At 66.7% G+C, this 19,698-nt stretch overlaps 2 protein-coding genes across 7 annotated transcripts; both read left to right on the top strand.

The window, feature by feature from the left end:
• Positions 1–1,947: 1,947 nt before the first annotated feature.
• TEX29 (testis expressed 29) lies at positions 1,948–12,745 on the top strand. 2 transcript variants are annotated; one of them, XM_089303396.1, is made up of 6 exons: positions 1,964–3,585; positions 4,258–4,350; positions 8,495–8,605; positions 10,979–11,048; positions 11,887–12,038; positions 12,588–12,745. In XM_089303396.1, exons 2-6 carry the CDS (start codon positions 4,293–4,295, stop codon positions 12,626–12,628), a joined length of 432 nt encoding a protein of 143 aa, XP_089159522.1. In that variant the 5' UTR covers positions 1,964–3,585; positions 4,258–4,292; the 3' UTR covers positions 12,629–12,745. The 2 variants fall into 2 exon arrangements, with proteins under 2 accessions (XP_089159521.1, XP_089159522.1); XM_089303395.1 differs by having other exon boundaries at positions 1,948–3,585; positions 11,887–12,745.
• Positions 12,746–14,272: 1,527 nt separating this feature from the next.
• On the top strand, positions 14,273–18,591 carry LOC149124492 (uncharacterized). Of its 5 annotated transcripts, none has more exons than XM_089303382.1 (3): positions 14,273–16,697; positions 17,009–17,128; positions 17,233–18,591. In XM_089303382.1, the coding sequence occupies exon 1, from the start codon at positions 14,957–14,959 to the stop codon at positions 15,890–15,892; it is 936 nt and encodes a 311-aa protein (XP_089159508.1). In that variant the 5' UTR covers positions 14,273–14,956; the 3' UTR covers positions 15,893–16,697; positions 17,009–17,128; positions 17,233–18,591. The 5 variants fall into 5 exon arrangements, with proteins under 5 accessions (XP_089159508.1, XP_089159510.1, XP_089159506.1 ...); XM_089303384.1 differs by having other exon boundaries at positions 14,273–17,128; positions 17,233–17,311; positions 18,232–18,591; XM_089303380.1 differs by having other exon boundaries at positions 17,009–18,591.
• Positions 18,592–19,698: the final 1,107 nt, after the last annotated feature.

Here is a 19,698-nt window from a genome sequence, read left to right as displayed (position 1 = left end):
GAGACCGTAGCTGCATGGTTACTTCCAGAAACGTCTGCATTCTGATTCCGAGATCCGGTTTCTGGATTCCTAGACGCTGCTTTAGGAGCCACGTCCTGGACAGTCCAGGTGCTCGGAGACGGGGACATCCCGGGGTCGTTCAGAGAATGAGAGGAAATGGAACTGAAAATGCTGCTTTTGTTGCAAAAAAGTTGAAATCCTTTAGGGTTTTCACAAGAACGTGTTTTTGATGAAGTTTTCTGAAGACCTCTCTTACGCATGGATTGCAACATCACCTGCACCAAAACCAAGTTTCAGCTCCGCGTCCCAGGAACTCTGCACTGCCCTGTAGGCGCGGCCCGAGGCGTCCTGCTCTGCCGCTCACTCGGGCTGGCGCCGTGGACGCCTGGGGTGGGCCATCGGGAGGGGCGGGCTGTGACCTGTGCCCTCCTTGCCTCCGGCTCTGTCCTCTGAGAATTACCGGTTTGCAGCGACAGATGCCAGCCCTGGGTGTGCAGCCGCGCCCTGCCCAGCCCTGCCCTGCCCTGCCCTCAGTGTGCAGCCCTGCCCTGCCCTGCCCTCAGTGTGCAGCCCAGCCCTGCCCTGCCCTGCCCAGCCAGTGCTTGTGCAAACACACAGGGCTGTGTGGGCCGCCTTGCCCCCAGCTGCTGGCTCATGGTTGCCTCAGCTCCTGGCTGTGGAGACCACTGGATGGGTGTGACCCGGGGGTCTGCACCGTGTACATCTCAGGCAGGAGGGGTGATGGAGACCCAGAGGATGTGGTTTTGTGCCAAGAAAACAAGCAGTGGCCCCGAGGTCCAGCAGCCCTCTGTGCGGACGAGGCCGTCATTCAGGTACACAGTGCTTCCAGAACAATCCGCGCACACAACTGCACGGCCACTCGGCAGCTCTGGTCCTCGTAAGCCCAAACACGCCCCCTCCCCCGGCCTGCCGCTGGCCTCCCCTGTGGGCTGCAGGGGAGAAGTGGGAGCGGGGTCTTCACCGGGGTGGCACCGGCTGTCCGTGGCGCCTCGATGGTCCAGAACGAGGCACAGGCGGCCCACGCCCCTGCTCACGTCTGCATCCTTGCAGGAGGAGCCTCTCCCGCCCCTCTCCCCTAACAGCCAGATAGGAAAACATGCTGGTGACTGCAAATGTGAAGGTAGAAGCAGGAAAAACTGCGTACAGAGATATCCAGGGGAGATGGAGTTAGAAGTCTATTCTGGTATAAATCCACGCACAGCTTTTCCGTAATCTATGCTGGCCGTGAGCTTCTTGAAGACCCCCATACGTAGTGACAGATGGGCCGACGCGTGGGTGGGCAGGACAAGCTCTGCTTGTGAGACGAGCGCGGCCCCCTGAGGCAGCTGGTGTGTGGGGTGCACACGGACCCCCTTGGCCCGGAAGCGCTGAGTTCTCGCCGTCTCGTGCACTTTCTCAAAGGCACTGGGCAGAGGGCACTGCCCCGTGTCGGGGTGGGGGCCAGGGTCTGGTGCCCTCTGGGGTGGAGCCAGGGACCAGAAAGACTGGAATCTCACAGGTCCTCTAAGGGGAGTCCTGGTGGGACATGGCTCCGTCGCAACCAGACGTGGAAGAAGGCGGGGGCCTCCAGGGTGTGTGTGTGTGTGTGAGAATCTCCCGTCCACCCCTGGAAGAGCGTGGACGAAGAGCCCCGTGGAGCTGCCGTCACGGAGCTGTGCCGTGGAGTGTCCGTGGTCAGTGCAGTGGGAGGCGGCTGTGGTTTTGGGGAGAAGACAGGAAGAGTAATGCAGGATTCAGAGTCTGGGTGCATGGCAAGGGGTCACTGCAGGGGGGAGGGACACGGGGAAGGCAGGGTGGAGGGCAGCGTGGCTCCACGGGACACACGCCCAGGCCTGTGGTGGGGGCTCCACTCCAGCTCAGGGTGGGGAGGTGGTCGTGGGCTGACCCAGGCTCGCCGACCACCTGGGTGACCCTGGGGCTGCCACACGAGACCAGAGATGGCAGGCACAGCACGTTCCGAGTGAGGGCTGCGTTTGCAGAGGGGCGGCCCCGATGCGGCGGGATGCTGGCCTGGGACCACGGGCACCGTCTGTGTGCTCCAAGTCGGCTCCGGGTGGCCAGAGGGCCCCTCGGGACCCTGGGAGGGCGGCGTGCAACGCGCAGGCCTGGGGCTGCCTCGTGCCTGGCTCCGGTCAGCCCTGACCCTGGGGACGCTGTCTCCCGGGATGCCACTGCTGCCCCGTCTGAGGTGTTGCTTCTGTTTGTGGCCTGGGGCCAGGGCTGTTCCTCATGTGCACATCCAGCCACAGTGGACAGGGCTGGGGACTCCGAGCCATCCACAGGTGAGCTAGAGAGGGGCGCTGGCCCTGGGCTCCAGGCCAGCTCGCGTCAGCTTACACAAAGCAATGCTGGCATCCGAGGGGTCCTGAACCCTGAGGGAGAACTGTGCACGGAGGCCAGCTGAGCTTCTGAGGTCCCGGCCAGGTGGCCCGACGGCCAGGCCCAGGGCCCTCGGCTCCGTGGGAGGGAGGCCCCTTCGGCTGGGCGGAAGCAGCAGGTGCTGGGAGGTGACCTCAGACCCGAGTCGCAGCTTTGGTCTTTGGTGTCAGGGGAGGCAGGTGTCACTCACAGTCTGGATTCCCCTGGAAACTCTGAATGAGACTGTGTATCGAGAGCTGTGTTGTCGCTGGATCGCCAGTCACCCTGGCCACCAGACACCCTGCGTCTGGGCGGGCGTCCGCATCCCGGCTGTGGCTGAGGGAACCCCCCTGTCTCTGTCCTCCCGAGAATCGGTACCTGAGAATCGTGGCCTGGACCTGGTCCTCACCGCACGCCCAGGGCCCCACGCCGACTGCCACTGTCCCATCAGCTCGCTGTGTCCGGCTATGCATACCCGGAGGGACTTGGCACTTCCTCTCCTCTCCTGCCCCAAGGACGTCACCCCCCCACACTGTCCGTCAGTGCGGTCACCCTCCCCTGGTTGACTGAGGTGCTCCTGCCCTTTGTCTCAGCGTCCTGCAAATGTGGCAGTGGACAAATCAGCAAGCAGCCATGAGGCCAGCCTCGCCTCACAGCTGTGCCTTTGACCAGGACGTCAGAGCTCGGCTGGGTAGCTGCACCCTTGCCCCTCCCAGCCACGCCGACCTTGTCCCCTCCGCTCCTCTGCTTCCTCACTGTCATGTGGCTGGCACCCGGGTCACCCCACGTGGTGCCGGCTCAGCCGCCACACGGCCTCTCAGCTCGTGCGGCACCAGGGCCAGCTCGTCCCCTCAGGTCTCTGCTCTGCCCCCTGCCGCCGGCTTCCAGACCAGCTACCACCCAGCGCAGCCCTCAGCCCTCAGCCCTCAGCCGGGGATGGGAATGGATGACCCGTCCACCTGGCACGCGTGCTCGGACATCCGTGTCCCCCTGCGGCACACAGCCCCAGGCTCCTGGCCCGTTGGGCTCACTGCCGGCTCGCTCTCTCCCCACGCCTGTCCGTGAGCCAGCCGGCCACCCCCCGCACAACAGACAGCAAGTGCTGGCTGCTGTCCCCTGGTCCTGGCTGCCCCGGCCTTGGCCTGGACTGTGCCGACGCCGCTCCTCCTGCTCAGGGGGTTCCTCCGCGCAGCCGCAGTGGTGCTGGTAAGCATGACTCCTCCTAAAACCCCTTGCAACTCCCAGCTGCGCTCCGAGCAGAGGCCCAAGTCTGGGCAGTGCCCACTGGGTTGCTGCCTCCTCACTCAGGCACCACGGGCCTCCTCTGCCAGCCCCAGCCCCGGCCCCCGGCACCCACTGCCCCCACCGCCTGGGACACGCCTCCCCCATGCATGACCTGCGCCCTGCTCCCTGGCCAACTCCAGGCTTCCGCTTTCTCCCAGCACCTGCTGGATGGGCCCCGGGCTTGTCTGCTGTGGCCCCTGCCCTGTTCTGTTCACCATCCCCTCCCAGGGGCAGCTGGAGAAACGGCACAGAGATTCAGAGGCTGGGGCTTGAAGGCAGCTGGCCCTTGGGGACTCGGGCTGGGAGGGCCTCTCCCCCAGCCCTCTGTGACGTCACGTGACCTCACGGGGCTGTGTGACGTCACAGCAGGCAGGGCCCTGGCACTGCTGCGCTGGCCCTGAGCCGTGGCTGGGGCTGGCAGGAGGTAGCCAGTTTCTGGTTTTATCAGACTCGTTCCCTGCTTGGGATTTGACTGAGAGGAAGACCCAGCAGGGCAGCAGATGTGCAGGTGGGCTGGAGGGCGGGAGGGGGTGCCCTGGCCAGGCCCACCCTTGGCCGTGCCCGCAGCCCTGCACGCCCGTGTTTGTTTTCCAGATCCGCCTGAGCTGGGGCCGCCCTCAGCCGCCGCGATGAGGTACGCCCCGGAGATAAAGAAGTCACCGCCGCACCTGCTCAAGAAGTTTGCAGGTGACTGGCGATGCCGCGGGGGCGGGGGGGGGGGGCGGGGGGGGCGGGGGGGCATCGCCGTCCTCTCCCAGCCTGCCCACAGCGGGGGGGGGGGGCAGGCATGGGAATCCCAGCACTGGAGAGCTTCGCTGTCTTTCTCAGAAGTGCCGGCCGAGCACCAAGGCCGACTTCGCTTCTCTCCCGGGGTGGGAGCAGAGCCTCTTCCCAAGTTGCCTTCTCCTCCTGAAGGGGAAACGGTTCTCAGTGGGGACGCTGCCCCTGCCCCCAGTGTGGGCTCGAGGGGAACTGTGGGAAACAGGATGTCTTCCCACCCAAGGGGCGGGGAGGTTCTCAGTCCCCAGGCACGTGCAGTGCCGGCTCCAGCCGCACAGGCACCTGCTACTCGGGAACCCCTCGCTCCCGTGCGCGGGGCCCCTCGCAAGGCAGCAGGTGCCTTCCTGGGCTCAAGACCCCCAGGGGGGACGTTTGTGCTCCGGTTCCAGAGCACACAGCATGGGGCTGGGACGAGGGGGTGGCCGAGGAGCTGCAGAGAGGGCCTGGGAGCGGCCCCTCTGGTCCCCCGGGGGGTGGCCAGTAGCCGTGGCAGATTTGGGGAGAGAGAAGCTCATTGTCAGAGCCTGTGGGCCCCGCCTCGGGGCTGGGAGCACCAGGGGCTGTCAACAGGTGGCCTCGGCCCCGGGGTCCTGGGCTGGGACGGAGGGCGCTGCCGCCCAGCTCTGGGATGGCGAGTTGGGGCTGCAGGGGGCTGGCCCGGGGTGAGCAGGCACAGGGGCGTGGGCCAGGGCGAGGAGAACATCTCAGGTGCATCTGGTGAGCCAGGGCCCTGCCCGAGCTGCCTCCTGGTTCTGATCCGTGGTGCTCCCGTGTGCTGCCCGTTTGGGGCCGTGCGTCTGGTCGGGTGGCAAACGCACAGCGGGACGGAGCTGGCGGAGCTGCCCCGGGCTGCAGCCGCTCCGTGTTGCCTCACTGAGCGGACACAGCTGGGCTGAGGGCCGGCTCACACGTGTGTGTGCTGTCGGGGGCCTGGGTCGCTGGGGTGGGCAGAGCCCAGCCAGCCCCCGGGGGCCTTGTGCCTGCGGGTCCAGCCTCTCACCCGTCCCCCTGTGCCGTCCATCCTCACGAGGCTCCTCGGAGACTGAAGGGCTCCGGCAGGTGCTGGCTTGGCCAGGTTCCCTGCCTGGGCTCCGGCCTCTGTGTCTCACGCGGGCACAGCCCCATCCTCGCCCTCTGCACCCCTGCCCGCCCACGCAGCCCTGGTGGCACCTCTGTGCTCATGCCCCCGCAGCTGCCCACGCTCTCCCCAGCTCTGATGCCCGTGGAGGCGGGCTGGGTCCTGTGAGTGAGCAATGGACAGGTGAGGGAGTGCAGACAGGACCACCCTGGAAGAGAGCCGGCTGTGGCCGGCCAGGGCCACGGCGTGTGTCTGGGGTGTCAGCCTGTTGGCCCGCACCAGTCCCTTGTCGGCTGGGGGATCCGAGACTGGTGCCGGCTCCCCGGCGAGGGCCCGAGTATGTGAAGTGCCTGGCACGGCCGCCATGCTCCTTGTCAGGGCTTGTGGGGAGGGCGGGGCCTGCTCCTCTCACCCCTGTGCTGGGTGGTACTGGGCAGTACGCCCTCCGCACGCTCTGTCCCCAGCTCCTGAGTCCCCACCCTGGGGCCTCCGAGGCCCGAATTTCAGGGTCCAAAGCCAACTCCAGACTTAAAAGTGGCCGCCCACGGAGCTTGCACGTGTGTGTGAGCGCCTCCTGAGCACGTGAACATCGCACACATGGCTAAGCCCCTTGTAAATCTGCCATGAGCCCGGTGTATAACCCCAGCACGCCACGAGCCTCATGGGCGAGCCCACCAAGCCCGTCACCAGCCTGGCGCACGTGTGGGAGCCCTCCCTGGACCGCCTGGCACATGGCCTCAGCCTCCCCCAGTGGCGGTGGCCCCCTCTCCGCCGCTGCCCATCCTCCCACCTTCTCTTTGTCCCCATTGCTCCAGTGCTGGGCAGGGCGTGGGGGAGAGGCCCCTCCTGACCCCAGTGCCAGATGCATTGGGTTTCAGGAGTTTTATGTGGTTCCTGACACCCAGGAGGCTCGTGGGCCGGGGCTGTGGGCAGCAGGGAGCGGGGAGCCAGGCGGGGGCCGTGAGCCCAGCAGTGTCTGTGGCTGCATGGCTCGGGCTTTGCGGTGCCCCCGGCCACACCTGGGAGCTTTTAGGCGCGTTTGCTGGAGTGCGCCTGCTCCAGGAACCCCCGGTGAGGGCTCCTTTCCTGCGGCGATGGTGTGCTCAGAGCGCCCGAGCTCACACAGGCTGGGTGCTGTCCTCAGAACCCCTGTGACGCGGTCACAATGCCACAGCGGAACCCTGGGGCTGGCCATTCTGGGGAATGCGCAGGCCAGGGTCTGGCCTGTGGGTGCCTCTCCCGTCCCGTCTTACAGAGCTGTCCCTGTGGGGAGGTTGGACCTGGGAACCCTGGCATAGCCGAGTGCCGACCCCTTCGATGGGAGGAGGCGTGCTGGCCGCCCCTACCACACGGTGGCCCCTGAAAACCACGCAAGGTGGGCGAGTCCGGGCGGGGGCGGGGCTTCCCTCTGCCTGGGGGTGTGATGCCACAGAGCACGTGGGACTTGACCTCTCTTTGTCTTCTCTGCTCCTGCACGTGTGTCCTGAGCAGATACAGAGGGAGGTAAGGAGACGCCGGCTCTGGAGGGCGGGGGGCTGCGGGGATGCCGCCGGCATGCGGCTCTGCCACCCCCGCTCTCAGCCTTACGCGGCCCCCTCGCTCGGTTGCCTGCTGCCCACGAAGCCACGAAGGGCTCAGCGCCTGCAGCCGAGACGGGACTAGGCCATTGAACTTGGCCCCCAGACGGCTCTGGCCCCGTCCTGGCCCTGCCCCCGCACCCCACCCCGCCCCGTCTTCCGCAGAGCTCGGCCAAGCCTGCAGTCTCCCCCCCTGGTTGGGAGGTGGCAGAACCGGGTTAAACCTTGGGTCATTTGAGTCCCACTTTCAAAACCCTGAAGCGATGCCCAGGCACACGGATCAGTTCCCGCGCTGCACACCGAGTGGGAACTGGGCCCACGGCACAACCTGCGAGCGGCCCCGGCCCAGCCCTCGGCTCCCTGCAGAGTGTGGCGGCCGGGCAGCGCCCCTACCCAGTCACCGGGGACCCTGCCTCGCTCTGGGCGATGAGCCCCTGGGGTCATGTTAGAGATTTAATTCGGGTTCACAGCCAGTGTGACCAGCAGAACGGGAGCTCCCTGTGTCTGTCCCGTGGTGTCCGTGGCAGCTCCGCGTGTCCCCACAGAGTCTCTGGGAGTTCCATGTATCCCGTGGGGTCTGTGTGAGCTCCATATGTCTCCTTGGTGTCCGTGGGAGCTCTGTGTGTCCCGCAGGGTCCGTGGGAGTTCCACGTGTCCCATGGGTCCATGGGAGTTGTGCATGCCCCTCGGGGTTTGTGGGAGCTACGCGTGTCCCATGGGGTCTGTGGGAGCTCCGCGTGCCCGCGGGGTCCGTGTGAACTGCGCGTGTCCTGTGGGGTCTGTGGGAGCTCCATGTGTCCTGCAGGGTCTGTGGGAGCTCCATGTGTTCCGCGGGGTCCGTGTGAGCTGCGCGTGTCCTGCGGGGTCTGTGGGAGCTCTGCGTGTCCTGTGGGGTCTGTGGGAGCTCTGTGTGTCCTTCAGGGTCTGTGGGAGCTCCACATGTCCTGCAGGGTCTGTGTGAGCTGTGCATGTCCTGTGGGGTCTGTGGGAGCTCCACGTGTCCTGTGGGGTCTGTGGGAGCTCCGCGTATCCTGCGGGGTCTGTGGGAACTGCGCGTGTCCTGCGGGGTCTGTGTGAGCTGTGCATGTCCTGTGGGGTCTGTGGGAGCTCCGCGTATCCCGTGGGGTCCGTGTGAGCTGTGCATGTCCTGTGGGGTCTGTGGGAGCTCCGTGTGTCCCACGGGGTCTGTGGGAGCTCCGCGTATTCTGCGGGGTCTGTGGGAGCTCCGTGTGTTCCTGCGGGGTCCATGTGAGCTGCGCGTGTCCTGCGGGGTCTGTGTGAGCTCTGCGTGTCCTGTGGGGTCTGTGTGAGCTGCGCGTGTCTTGCGGGGTCCGTGTGAGCTCCGCGTGTCCCGCAGGCCCTGTGGGACACGAGCTCCGTGTGTCTGTCCCCGCAGTGTGTGACATCCCCCTGTACAACATCTGTGACTACAATGTGTCCAGGGACCGCTGCAAGGAGCTGGGCTGCTGCTTTTACAAAGGCGTCTGCTATGAGAAGGCGGTCCCCGGTGAGTACCACGGCGGCGCAGAAGGCTGGGCATGGGTGTGACCCCGCGGGCCTGGGCACGTGCCAAGGCCGTCCCAGGGCCCGCAGAATCCGGTCGTCCCAGCGCCCTGTAGGAGCCTGGGTGTGAGGACACAGCACCATAGCAACAGCTGCCGTGACAGGGTCACTGCTGGCCACCAGGACAGGGCTGCCATCCAGCCAAGGACCCTGAGGGTGACTGAGAGCCTCGAGAGTGCACCCCAGTCCCTCCAGCCTGGGGGCATCGTGGGGTGGGGGAGGGCAGTGGGGCCTCGGCAGAGCCTGGCGGCAGGGGCCGGAGCGCAGCTGCCCCTCCGTGTGCGTCCCTGGTGCCCGTGGCCCAGGGGCCCCTGTGTCTCCCCGGCCAGGCTGCAGCCCTCACAGACAGGGCCCCCAACCACTCGTCCCCAGCCTCCCCTGTGCCGGTCAGGAGGCCCCATGGCTGGGAGTGCTGCCACGCGCGGGCCACTCGCTGCCTGGCTGAGCTCTGCTGTGACTTCCTCCGGGCCGGGCAGCTGGCCCGTGTTTGGGGCCCCGCCCTGCGTGCCGACTCCGTTCTCGCTGGGGATGGCGAGGGAGGCTGGCGCTGGGCAGGTCGGGCGAGTGACGGGTGTTAGTGCTCTGTGCACTTAATTCCATGTTACGGGACCTCCCAGCAGCTCCGTGAATGGCTGGCTTGGCGCGCACGTCGCGCTGTGGCATAATCCGTGTCATTAAGGAGGTGAATGTGAGGAATCAGCCTGGGGCCTTCCAGGAGTCGCGGGTTCGGGGGGCGAGGCGTGCCTGCCTTCTTCAGTCCTGACCGGGGCTGGTCCTGAGAGCTTGACTTGAGCTCGCTGAGACGGCTCCGACACTCCCGACTCGGGAACTTACCCAGACATTCCTTAAAGAAACAATGCTCTCCTTCGACGGCCACGCGCTCTGAAAGGTGTGTCGTGATGTGGGGTTTGTGAGCTGTGGTTGCAACGCGTGGGCTCCCCCAGATGCCGAGATCCAGAGCTGCCCTAACGATGAGAGCGTGGCAGGCATGCCGACGGTCGAGGGCATTCACTGAGCACGCGTGTGGCACTCACATGTGGCCCTGAACGCACACGCTCACCATCTCCGTGCCGGGGAACGCCCCACCCCAGACCTCAGCGGCTCAAAGGAGCGAGCCCCGCTTAGCCGGGGGGAGGGGCAGCGCTCGAGTCTCAGGGCCCTGCAGTCCGGCGTCCCCTCCGGAGGCCGCGGCCCCAGGCGCTGGACCGCAGATTGGTGCGGACATCAGGAGGCTGCAGCTTTCCCTGGCGCCGAGGGCGGCTTGAGTGACCTGGGGACTCGGCGCCCGTCTTCCTCGGGGCAGGACGTCCAAGGAGCAGCAGAGCGGACGCTGCGGGCGTCCTGACCCAGCCGGGGTCGCTTCCTCCCGCCGCTGCCGCGTGGGTTCCAGGAGTCAGCCTTGCTCACAGAGGGAGCGGTGTCCCCAGGGTGTAGACGCCAGGAGGAGGGAGCCTGGGAGGCCGTGTTGGAAACCGGTTTCTGCCCCTGCCTCCGTGGGGCAGCCGCCCCCCCCCCCCCCGGGAGAGCCGTGATGGCAGGAAATGAGGGCACAGAGGGGACAGCGAGAAGCTTCCTCGTTTGCTCGGGCCCAGCCCAGGTCTCCACTGCAGCCTCTGCCTGAGGAGCACCCGTGGTGGAGCCGTGGCTCCCTGGGTGTTTCCGTCAGGAGCTGGGTGGCTTCTGCCCCCACGAGAAGGCTCTGGGACCGGGGTGGAGTCCAGGAGCCCGGCTGTAGTTAGAACCCGGCCCGCCGGCCCGGCAGGCTGTGTGCCCTGCGGCCGGGGCTCGGCTGCCCTGCGGGGCTGGGTCCTGTCGGCGATGACCACGGGGACGGCCACGGGGTTCCCGTGCGCCATGGGCTGGTGGAGAACTTGCTGGAGTGGGTATTCACAAAGGCTGAGCCCCCGGCCTCGGCGCTCGGGAGCCCAGAGGCCTGGACTCTGGGGCTCGGGCCTGCAGGTGTCAAGGGGGCAGGGAGGAGGACGCTGTTCGGCCAAGCCCGAGAGTAGGCAGAGCTGAGAGCCCCTGGAGGGGGCTGGGGGCGGGGCCTGCCACTGGGGGCGGGGCCTTGGGTGGGTGGGGCAGAGCAAGCCCATGGGGCCCTGAGGGACCCAGCACCAGGTTTGCAGAGAGCGCCTCTCTCCAGGGCATGCCGCTCCCAGTCCCTGGCCCCTGGGTGACTTGGGAGTGTGAAGTGCTCCTGGAGACAGGCGACCCTGGGGTGGCGGGCGCGCGCCTGTCCCCGCAGGGCTCCCCTGTTCTCACTTCTGAGCCGGCCTGGTCCTCGGGACTGCGGCCCAGTGAGCCCGCGTTTCAGTTTACGTCCAGGTGTTCTCCGCCCTGATCGTCATCATCGCCGGGGCCTTCATCATCACCATTATTTACAGGTGGGTCCTGGGCGGGTCAAGGGCAGGTGCTGGGGGGGGGGGGCTCCTCTGCACCCTGGGGGCCCTGCACTCCCTCCAGCACTGCCTGCAAAGTTCCAGCCGGCACTTAGCGCACACCCGGAGCCCCCACGGGCACGGCAGGGCAGGGACCGTGGTGCCCTGTCCTGTCCCGCGGTGACTGACACCAGCACCAAGGAGGGCCCACAGCCCACAGGGCGGGGGGTGTTGGGCCCAGCCGAGGCCCAGGTTGTCCCCGGAGCCCAGCCACATTCTGAGCGCAGGGCTGCGTGAGTGGATGTGGCTGGCGCTGCTTTTGTCTTTGGGAGTCGGGAGGCCACAGACAGAACACTGGAGTGGACGTAAGAAAGTAAGACGAGAGCCACCCCCACCCCCGTATTATTTTATTTATTGGAATGGCGGAGTTATGGAGAGAAGGGGAGAGAGAGATCTCCCATCTGCTGGTTCACTCACCAAGTGGCCGCAACAGCCAGATGTGGGACAGGCTGAGGCCATCCAGGTCTCCCACGTCAGTGGCAGGGGCTCAAGCACGTGGGCCGTCTTCCGCTGCTTTCCCAGGCGCATTAGCGGGGAGCTGGATCGGAAGTGGAGCAGCCGGGACTCAACCTGGCGCCCACAGGGGACGCTGGCGCTGCAGGCGGCAGCTTAACCCGCCGCACCACGGTGCTGGCCCGAGATGGGAGCCCCTAGGCGCAGCATCGACCTAAAAGGATGCGTGCACGTCCCAGAGGCCGTCTCTGGAGCGCCGTCCCCGAGCACGGGCCCCAGGGTTGTCCGACTTTAGCTTCCCGGGCCGTGATGAAGTCTCTCCGCCTGTCAGAGTTGTTCAGGAGAGCAGGAGGGAGAAGAAGTCTTCCGCGGAAGTCACGCTGATGTCCGAGTCCAGCGAGAAGCCCGAGCCGCCCCCGTCCGTCAGCGAAGTGGAGGCCCCGCCCGTGAGCGATGAGCCCTCCAAGAAGAGCGAGGAAGGAGGTATGGAGAGGCCCCAGCCTTCCTCCCTCGGGCCCCCTGACCCGCAGGTGCTCAGCAGCCCCAAGGGACCTTCCGAGCAGAGCCAGGACTGTGGCCTCCGCTTGGGCTCCCTGGGGAGGGCTCTGCTCTCCGGCTGGGGCAGACCTTGTACATGGCACCATGTTCCGGGGCGGGGCGCTGCAGGGCTGTGCTGCGCTCGGAGCCCCACCTCCCTGCTCCAGGGCCTGTGGGAGTGGTGGTTAGACCCGGGAGAGCGAGCGTGAGATAGCCCAGCAGCGCCTGGGGAAACCAGGGGTCCAGTGTGGCACTGCCGGGCGACCCCACGGGGACCCGGGCGGCCTGGCCCTAGCCTGTCTCTGTGGGACCTTCCTGGGGGGCGGGGGTTGGCCTTGTCCAGGGGCCACAGCGTGGGGGCCGCCGGTTCTGAGCAGATAACTCACCATCGGGACGCCGCACCACGATGGGTTCCCAGAGCCCGAGGTCCTCTCCCGAGGTCACTGCAAACTCCACTTGGGGGAAAAATGTTTCTCCTTGTTTTTCCTTGCTTAGCTACCTTTACCATCTCAGAAGCCGAGGAGACTGAGGAATGAGGTGCGGGAAGGGGTGCGGGCTGCTGGGAGCCCCCCCAACCCTGGCTGGGACCGCCGCTAGGGGATGTGAGCAAGTGACTGCCCCACGAGAAGAAAATAAATGTATTTTGAAAATTGCTTCTCGCCTCCCGGCTCCTCAGCTGATGTGTCTCTCGGGCGAGCACGGGGTCTCCAGGCTTCCGTGGCGCGCTCAGCGCTGCTGTCGGCCCCGCGGCTGCTGGCATGGTGGCACCTGCGCCCCTGCTTCTCTGGGAACGGTCCCACCTGCCCAGCCAGGCTCTCGGCCTCCAGGCCCCCAGCCTTGGTGAGCCCTGGCCAGGAGCAGTGGGCAGTGCCACGCCCCTCACCCCAGGTCCTCCACCGCTGTCTCCTGGGGGCCGGCGAGAGCTCCCGTGAGTGTACACCACCTACGGGGGCGCCGTCGGGGTCACCGGGTCTTGTTCCCTCAGAGCTGTGGATTCTCGGGGGGGGGGCTCCCGTGCCCACAGCTGGAGACCCCCACACAAGCCCCCCCAACAAGGGAAGCCCCCCCAGAGCTGTGGATTCTTGGGGGGGGGCAGGCTCCCGTGCCCACAGCTGGAGGCCCCACACAAGCCAGCAGGGCAGGTGGACCACACACGCCCCCCCCAGCAAGGGAAGCCCCTCACTTGTTTTCCAGTTGGAACTCCAAGGGCCGGGGCGGGGCCTGCTCTGGGGGTCTCACAGGTGCCTTGCTGCCCCTCGCCTGGCCCTGGGCTGGCCCAGGCGTTGGTGCCGGGTTCATAGGGGTGGGGGCAGCGTCCCAGGCTCCCACTCCTCACAGTCCCCACACGACTCCGTCTGTGGATGTGGCCTCACGCACCGAGGATGGGGCAGGCTTCTGGGGAATTCTGCTCCCGTGGGGTTTGGCGCAAGGCTGTGGGCTGTGACGGCCTCGGAGGCGGGGGTGGGGGGCACCCCCACCGTCAGCCTCAGCCGGGGAACAGCACCACCAGCTGCGCCCTTCTGAGACGGGCAGGTGGGGAGCCCTGGACGCGACACCGGAGGCCCCTGGGCCGGCTTGGGGTGCACCTGCTGCCTCCCTGGAACACAGCTGTGGGGGCTCTCAGCACCTGGCCCTGGAGGCCGGGCCCTTGCAGTCCTGGCCTGAGCCCTGCCATTCTGGCTGGCCTTTGGCTCTGCCCCAGACACAGGTGCTGGAGGGCGGAGGCAGGGACACTGCGGTGAGCCGCCCAGGGTGGGGGCTGGGGGGCAGAGGCGGGGCACTGTGGTGAACTGCCCGGGGTGGGGGCCGGAGGGCAGAGGCAGGGGCACTGCGGTGAGCCGCCCGGGGTGGGGGCCGGGGGGCGGAGGCAGGGACACTGCGGTGAACCGCCCGGGGTGGGGGCCGGGGGGCGGAGGCAGGGACACTGCGGTGAACCGCCCGGGGTGGGGGCCGGGGGGGCGGAGGCAGGGACACTGCGGTGAACCGCCCGGGGTGGGGGCCGGGGGGCAGAGGCAGGGACACTGCGGTGAACCGCCCGGGGTGGGGGCCGGGGGGCAGAGGCAGGGGCATTGCGGTGAACCGCCCGGGGTGGGGGCCGGGGGGCAGAGGCGGGGGCATTGCGGTGAACCGCCTGGGGTGGGGGCCGGGGGGCAGAGGCGGGGCAGAGCTGCTTAGGAGGCTGAGCCGGGAGGCTCCTGGTGGTGGCTGCTGTGGCACTGGGACCCGGTGGTCACCTTGCAGCCAAGTGACACGGAGCACGTTCAGCTACCCGTGTGGTGCGTGCTGCAGCCCGGGGCAAGCTCCTGGGGGCGTCTGTCGAGACCCCATCCCCATATGCCCTCTGCCCTGAGCTCTGAGGGCTGCCCAGGCCAGTGCCTAGGATGGGTGGGGGCGTGGCGTCCTTCCACTCAGGTGGTCCCGTGCCCATGGTGTTGGACGTGGGGGCGCCCAGGGCTGGGGAGAGGCTGCCGTCCCCCAGAATTGCCTTTGACTGAGTGGGTGCAGGCATCCAGGTGGAGCACCAGCAGGGACGAGGGACAGCCACGCTGTCGGCTGGGTCCCCAGGACGCAGAGCCCGGGCTGGCGTGAGTGGAGAGGCGGATGGAGGCAGGACCACGTGGAGGGACAGGAGGAGACTGGCGGGACGTGGGTCTGAGAGGCCCCACCCAAGGGGAGCCCTGGGTAGTAGCGGCGTGGTCCTGGCACCTGCTGCATCAGCCAGTGGCCGGGGTTGCCCAGGGACGGCCACGGCCTCCATGGGACCCCTGCGGGGGACCCTGGGCACCCACAGTCAGAAGCGTGCAGTGCCCTGTGTCCCTTGAAGCCCAGTGGAAGATGTTTTCCGAAAGGAAGGCTTGCCCTGGATGTCGGCCAGCCTGGGTGTGGTCATCGGCCTGGGCCTGGGTCATTCGTTGCTGGGCCTCAGGCCCCAGGCGGCTCCACAGGCCCTGGAGAGCCCAGCAGGAGCTGGGTGGGCAGTGGCAAATGTGTGCCCCTGGGGCGGGCCTCGGGTGACAGAGGCTCCCTGGGCGTCAGGGAAAGCAGCAGGGCGTGGGTGGCCGGGAGACGCCCTCTCCCCAGTGGGACGGGCCTGGAGGGAAGCCGAGGCCCGGCGAGAATTTCCTGTCTCTGAGCTGTCTCTGGGTTCGGACTCGGAGCGTGGCTCACGCCGGCCGCTGCCTGGGTCCTGGGCCCTCGGGCTGGGACTGGGACCGCCTCGGCAGCACCCGTGGGGCTTCCCCGTCCCCGTGAGGGCAGGTCAGGTCCCACCGTGTCTGTGCCCCTGCTGTGGCTCTGACGTGCTGGGTCAGAGGCTTCTCTCTCTCGGGGCCGAGGTGGCTGTCTCTGGGACGCAGGGCTCAGAGCCACTATGCCGAGGGCTGGCTTTGCCCTGGAGCTCCGACAAGCACAGCACCCAGGCTCTGCTGCAGGCCTGGGAGTCTCCCGTCCCGAGACGGCAGTCTGGTGGGGGAGGGTTCACGGCTGAGTGTGAGGGACACAGCCGGCGACCTGTGTGCACACAAGGGCGAGCTGGACGCTGGGGCGGGTCTGGAGCGGTTACAGCCACGGGGACTGCCCCTGCTTCCCCCACGGCCGTTCTTGGGCGCGGCACTCGCACACTGGGTCTGCTCTGCAGCTGCACACCGGCTGGGACTGCCGAGGTCCCAGCAAGAGAGGAGGCGGTGTCCGCAGAACCGGCAGCTTTGCCAGCAACACGGCTCACGCTGTACGGCGGCGAAACACGGACGCTGGCAACAGTCACTCAGCAATGTCAGAGTCCTGTTAGGAAGCGTTCTTAAAAAATCGCACAGCGAGGACGGTATTGCTGGGACGGCCACAGCACGAGGGCCCTGGTCTCTGCATGGATCCGAAAGCCGGGGAGCAAACGGCCGGTCACGCCAGCAAACGCTGCCTGTGCTCACACGCCAAGTGAGGGCGCCGGGCCCACCTGGAGCCATGTGCCCTCGAGATGGACCCCAAGGAGGCCCCTCACCCACTCCTGGCCAGGAAGGTGGCCGAGGCTAAGGGCCTGCAGCTGACTCAGGGAGGAGGCACCTGTAGAAGTGGGCGGAGCGAGGGGCGGAGCCTCGGCAGCCTTGCTTTACTTTGGGTGAGGGAGGCAGGGTGGCAGGGGTCTCCTGGGCAGGGACTCCGGGAGAGCCGAGGGCGGCGGCAGCACCTGCCACTCGAGTGCACCCCCGCGTGGTGGGCCTGCCGGGCCCCTGGAACCCCAGTGAGCTTCGGGACCTGCACGGTGTGTGGTGCACCGAGCCCCTCCCCCAGGTGCGTCTTGCGGAGCGCGTTGCACTGTCTGCTGCGCCCTGCTCACCGGGGCCACTGCCCCAGTGCTGCCGGCCACGTGGACCCAAGCAGGACGCTGTCCTGAGTGTGAGGAGGTGCCAGAAAAACCCGGCAGCTCACCAGGGACGCGCCAGGGCCGACGGCTTCCCGTCTCCCTTATGGCTGCCTTGCGAAGTGTCTTCCACGCTGGGAGCTGGACGTGGCCGCCCCCAGCTGACCTGAGTCAAGGAGCCCTGCTGATCACACCTGCACTTGTCCTCACCTGGCCGGCCCGGCACGCCAACACCTGTGCTGGGGAAGCAGGTAGTGACGTGAGCGGCAAGCACCGCCCGTGCACCCGGTGGCTGGGGGGGGGGCGCCGGTCTCTTGCGGCATCACTGACACACCGGAGCACGCGCACGTGACACCTGGCCCTGAGCTGGTTTTGCAGAGCGGTTCTTGGTGAGAGTCTCACCCCAGTCCAGCCGGACACACACGCCTCTCACCCCAGAAGTTCCCCGCTGGCCGACCCCGGCACCCCCGACCTGCTCGCCGTCCCCGCAGCCAGCCTGCATCCTCTCTGGGTGGGTGGACTGCGACGGGAGGTGCCCTCTCTCTCCGACGTCTCCCGCCAGCACGTGTGTTCTGGAGCGCACCTTGCTGGCGTGTTGCCCAGTGGCTGCTTCCTCTCTGGGAAGGTCACCATCACCGTGCTTGCGCTCACCTGCTGGCTGACGCGGGGTTAGTAACAGCAGGTGAGGCTGCCGTGAGCAGGGGGGATGGGCGTAGCCTGGCCTCCCCAGGTGTGTCCGAACCTCCCTAGCAAACAGCGACTGGTTTCCGCCTCTTCCCGCGGCAGTGCCTGAGAGCGGCCTTCCTCCCTGCCAGGACTTGGCGCGGCCGTCTTGGACGCCACACGCTGTGGCTTTCACTCGCAGGTCAGTGGCCTGCAGCGGGTGACTGGCGCACCTGTGCTTTGCGGGTGGCGTGTGAACTCAGATCTGTCCCATCGTTTTAGTGGGTGCTTCCCTAACCGAGCCTTCAGCTTTCTCCTGGTAGAAGTCTTGTTTTTTGTTTGTTTCTCCCAGAGAAGCATTTTGTATATACTTCTTCCAGAACGTTCTCTGTTTGGAGCCCCTTATCGGATGGAGTCTTTCCAAGAGAAGTTCCCAATCTGGATATAATGGGGCCCAGGAGACCGCAAAAGGTTGACAGAAAGTTGAACTCAAAGCCTAAACTCAATCTCTTGGAATCCATGTAGAATGTTTTTATAACGTTTTATTTCCCATGAGCTTTTGAAGACCTTTTGTACAGTGGTTTTTAACTTTGTGGACCACGGGGCTGGCGGCGTGGCGCAGAGGGCTGTCTCTTGCCACACAGCAGCCCACGTCCGAGCGCGGGTTCAGGTCCCGGCAGCCCACGTCCGAGCGCGGGTTCAGGTCCCGGCAGCCCACGTCCGAGCGCGGGTTCAGGTCCCGGCTGCCCACGTCCGAGCGCGGGTTCAGGTCCCGGCAGCCCACGTCCGAGCGCGGGTTCAGGTCCCGGCTGCCCACGTCCGAGCGCGGGTTCAGGTCCCGGCAGCCCACGTCCGAGCGCGGGTTCAGGTCCCGGCTGCCCACGTCCGAGCGCGGGTTCAGGTCCCGGCTGCCCACGTCCGAGCGCGGGTTCAGGTCCCGGCAGCCCACGTCCGAGCGCGGGTTCAGGTCCCGGCTGCCCACGTCCGAGCGTCAGGGGCTCTCTGGCTGTTCTGGAACTGTCTTCACCAAGTTGCCGGGCGCCTGGGCTGAGTCGGTCGGCCACCGGTGGGTCTAGCTCTCGACTCCCGTCTGGTTTCTCGGCGTTTCTCCCCTTTCTGCAGCCCCGCACTCTCCTCGCGGCTTCCTGGGCTCGGGCGGTGTGCTGGTGATCATTGTTTCAGGGCACCTGTGGCCGCTCAGCGTTCCTGCGTCACGACGTGCAGTCCGGAGCGCACGTGGAGCTGATCCCGCGACGTTTGCAGTGACGGCTGTGCCCCGCACGCGAGCTGGGGTGACGGTTGGCTCACCTGGTGAACACCACACGTGCCCAGTGCCGAGGGCCACGCTGACCGGTCTCAGCCACGTTGTGGATTTCGGCACACGTATCTTGCACACCTGTTCACCCATACAGCTTTATAGTCTTGGTGCCCTTAGAAATTGTGCCTTTTCAAAAAGGATGTCTGTTTATTTGAGAGGCAGAGTGGGGGGGGAGGGAGGAGGGGGGATCTTCTCCCGCCTGTTGACTCCGGAGGTGCTGCGGGGCCGGGGCTGGGCCGGGCCAGAGCCTGGAGCTCCATCTGGTCTCTCACGGGGCTGGCAGGGGCCAAAGCACCTGAGGCATCGCCTGCTGGCTCCCAGGCACGTCGGCGGGGATCTAGATCAGAAGTGGAGCAGCCCGGACTTGAACTGCGATGTGGAGTGGGAGCCCCCACTGGTGGCCTTAACCCACCCGCCTCAAAGCTGTATTTCTAAAATTTAGGTTTCTGTTGCCAGTTTACAAACTTTCATGGGAAATGGAATTGACTCGCAAAAATGTCGAGACGCGTGCCTGCTTTGAGAACACTGTGTGTTCGGCATGGACTCACGGAGGACCCAGTGTGTAGAAATACACTCGGCTTTGTGTGCTGGTCTCGAACTCACAACCTTGCTCAACTTCCTCTGCAGTAGTCGCTGGGTCTTCTGCAGAGGTGGCCATCTGGGGCGGACAGCGGGCGGCACCCTGATTTCTCCCCTCCCTGAGCTGACTCGCGGGCCGGGGCGGCTGCCTGTGCCGTGCGCCTGCTCTCGGGGCGTGCGTCCCAGGGCGGGGCGGTTTCTCCCTCTTCCGGTTTGCCGAGTGCTCGCATCCGGAATGAACGTTGGGATTCAGTCGCTTTCCCTGTCTTGGTGGAGGTGACTCTGTGCTGTGTGTCCAGTTTGCTGGTCGGGTGGACGCACACGGACCTTCACACACAGCCAGCCAACCTTGGGTTTCTCTGGGAGAAGTCGACCGTGGGCCGCATGAGTCTCCCCGGCGGCCTGGAGAGGCCTCGGCCTTCTCCGTCCCTCCTTGTCCTGAGTCCTCCCCATGGCCCTGCGCCCCTCCCACTCTGCCCAGCCAGGGCCTCCGCACCCCCTCCCCCGCTTGGAAAACGCTGCCCCAGACGCCCTTGTGGCTGCCTCCCAGCCCCGCGCTCCGACGCCGCCCGCCCTGGCCTGCTCCTCCTCCCCACTCACCTGCCCGTTTGCACGCCTGACAGCTCATGTATTCGCATAGCTCCACTCCTGCTCTGTCCCACCAGGCACTAGCCCTGCCGTGAAGGTGTCGG

This window comes from Oryctolagus cuniculus, chromosome 9 (genome assembly GCF_051225735.1).
Source record: "Oryctolagus cuniculus isolate XC-2025 breed Fujian yellow rabbit chromosome 9, ASM5122573v1, whole genome shotgun sequence".
In the NCBI taxonomy this organism is placed as follows: domain Eukaryota; kingdom Metazoa; phylum Chordata; class Mammalia; order Lagomorpha; family Leporidae; genus Oryctolagus; species Oryctolagus cuniculus.
This window is presented reverse-complemented; position numbering and strand designations above follow the sequence as displayed.

Excerpts from the sequence above, each read along its gene's own strand:
- TEX29 (XM_089303395.1), top strand. The coding sequence starts at position 4,293 with ATGAGGTACGCCCCGGAGATAAAGAAGTCACCGCCGCACCTGCTCAAG. Across the intron at positions 8,606-10,978 it reads CTATGAGAAGGCGGTCCCCG|TTTACGTCCAGGTGTTCTCC; the intron begins GTGAGTACCACG and ends CCCGCGTTTCAG. Across the intron at positions 11,049-11,886 it reads ATCATCACCATTATTTACAG|AGTTGTTCAGGAGAGCAGGA; the intron begins GTGGGTCCTGGG and ends TCCGCCTGTCAG.
- LOC149124492 (XM_089303382.1), top strand. The coding sequence starts at position 14,957 with ATGTCGGCCAGCCTGGGTGTGGTCATCGGCCTGGGCCTGGGTCATTCG.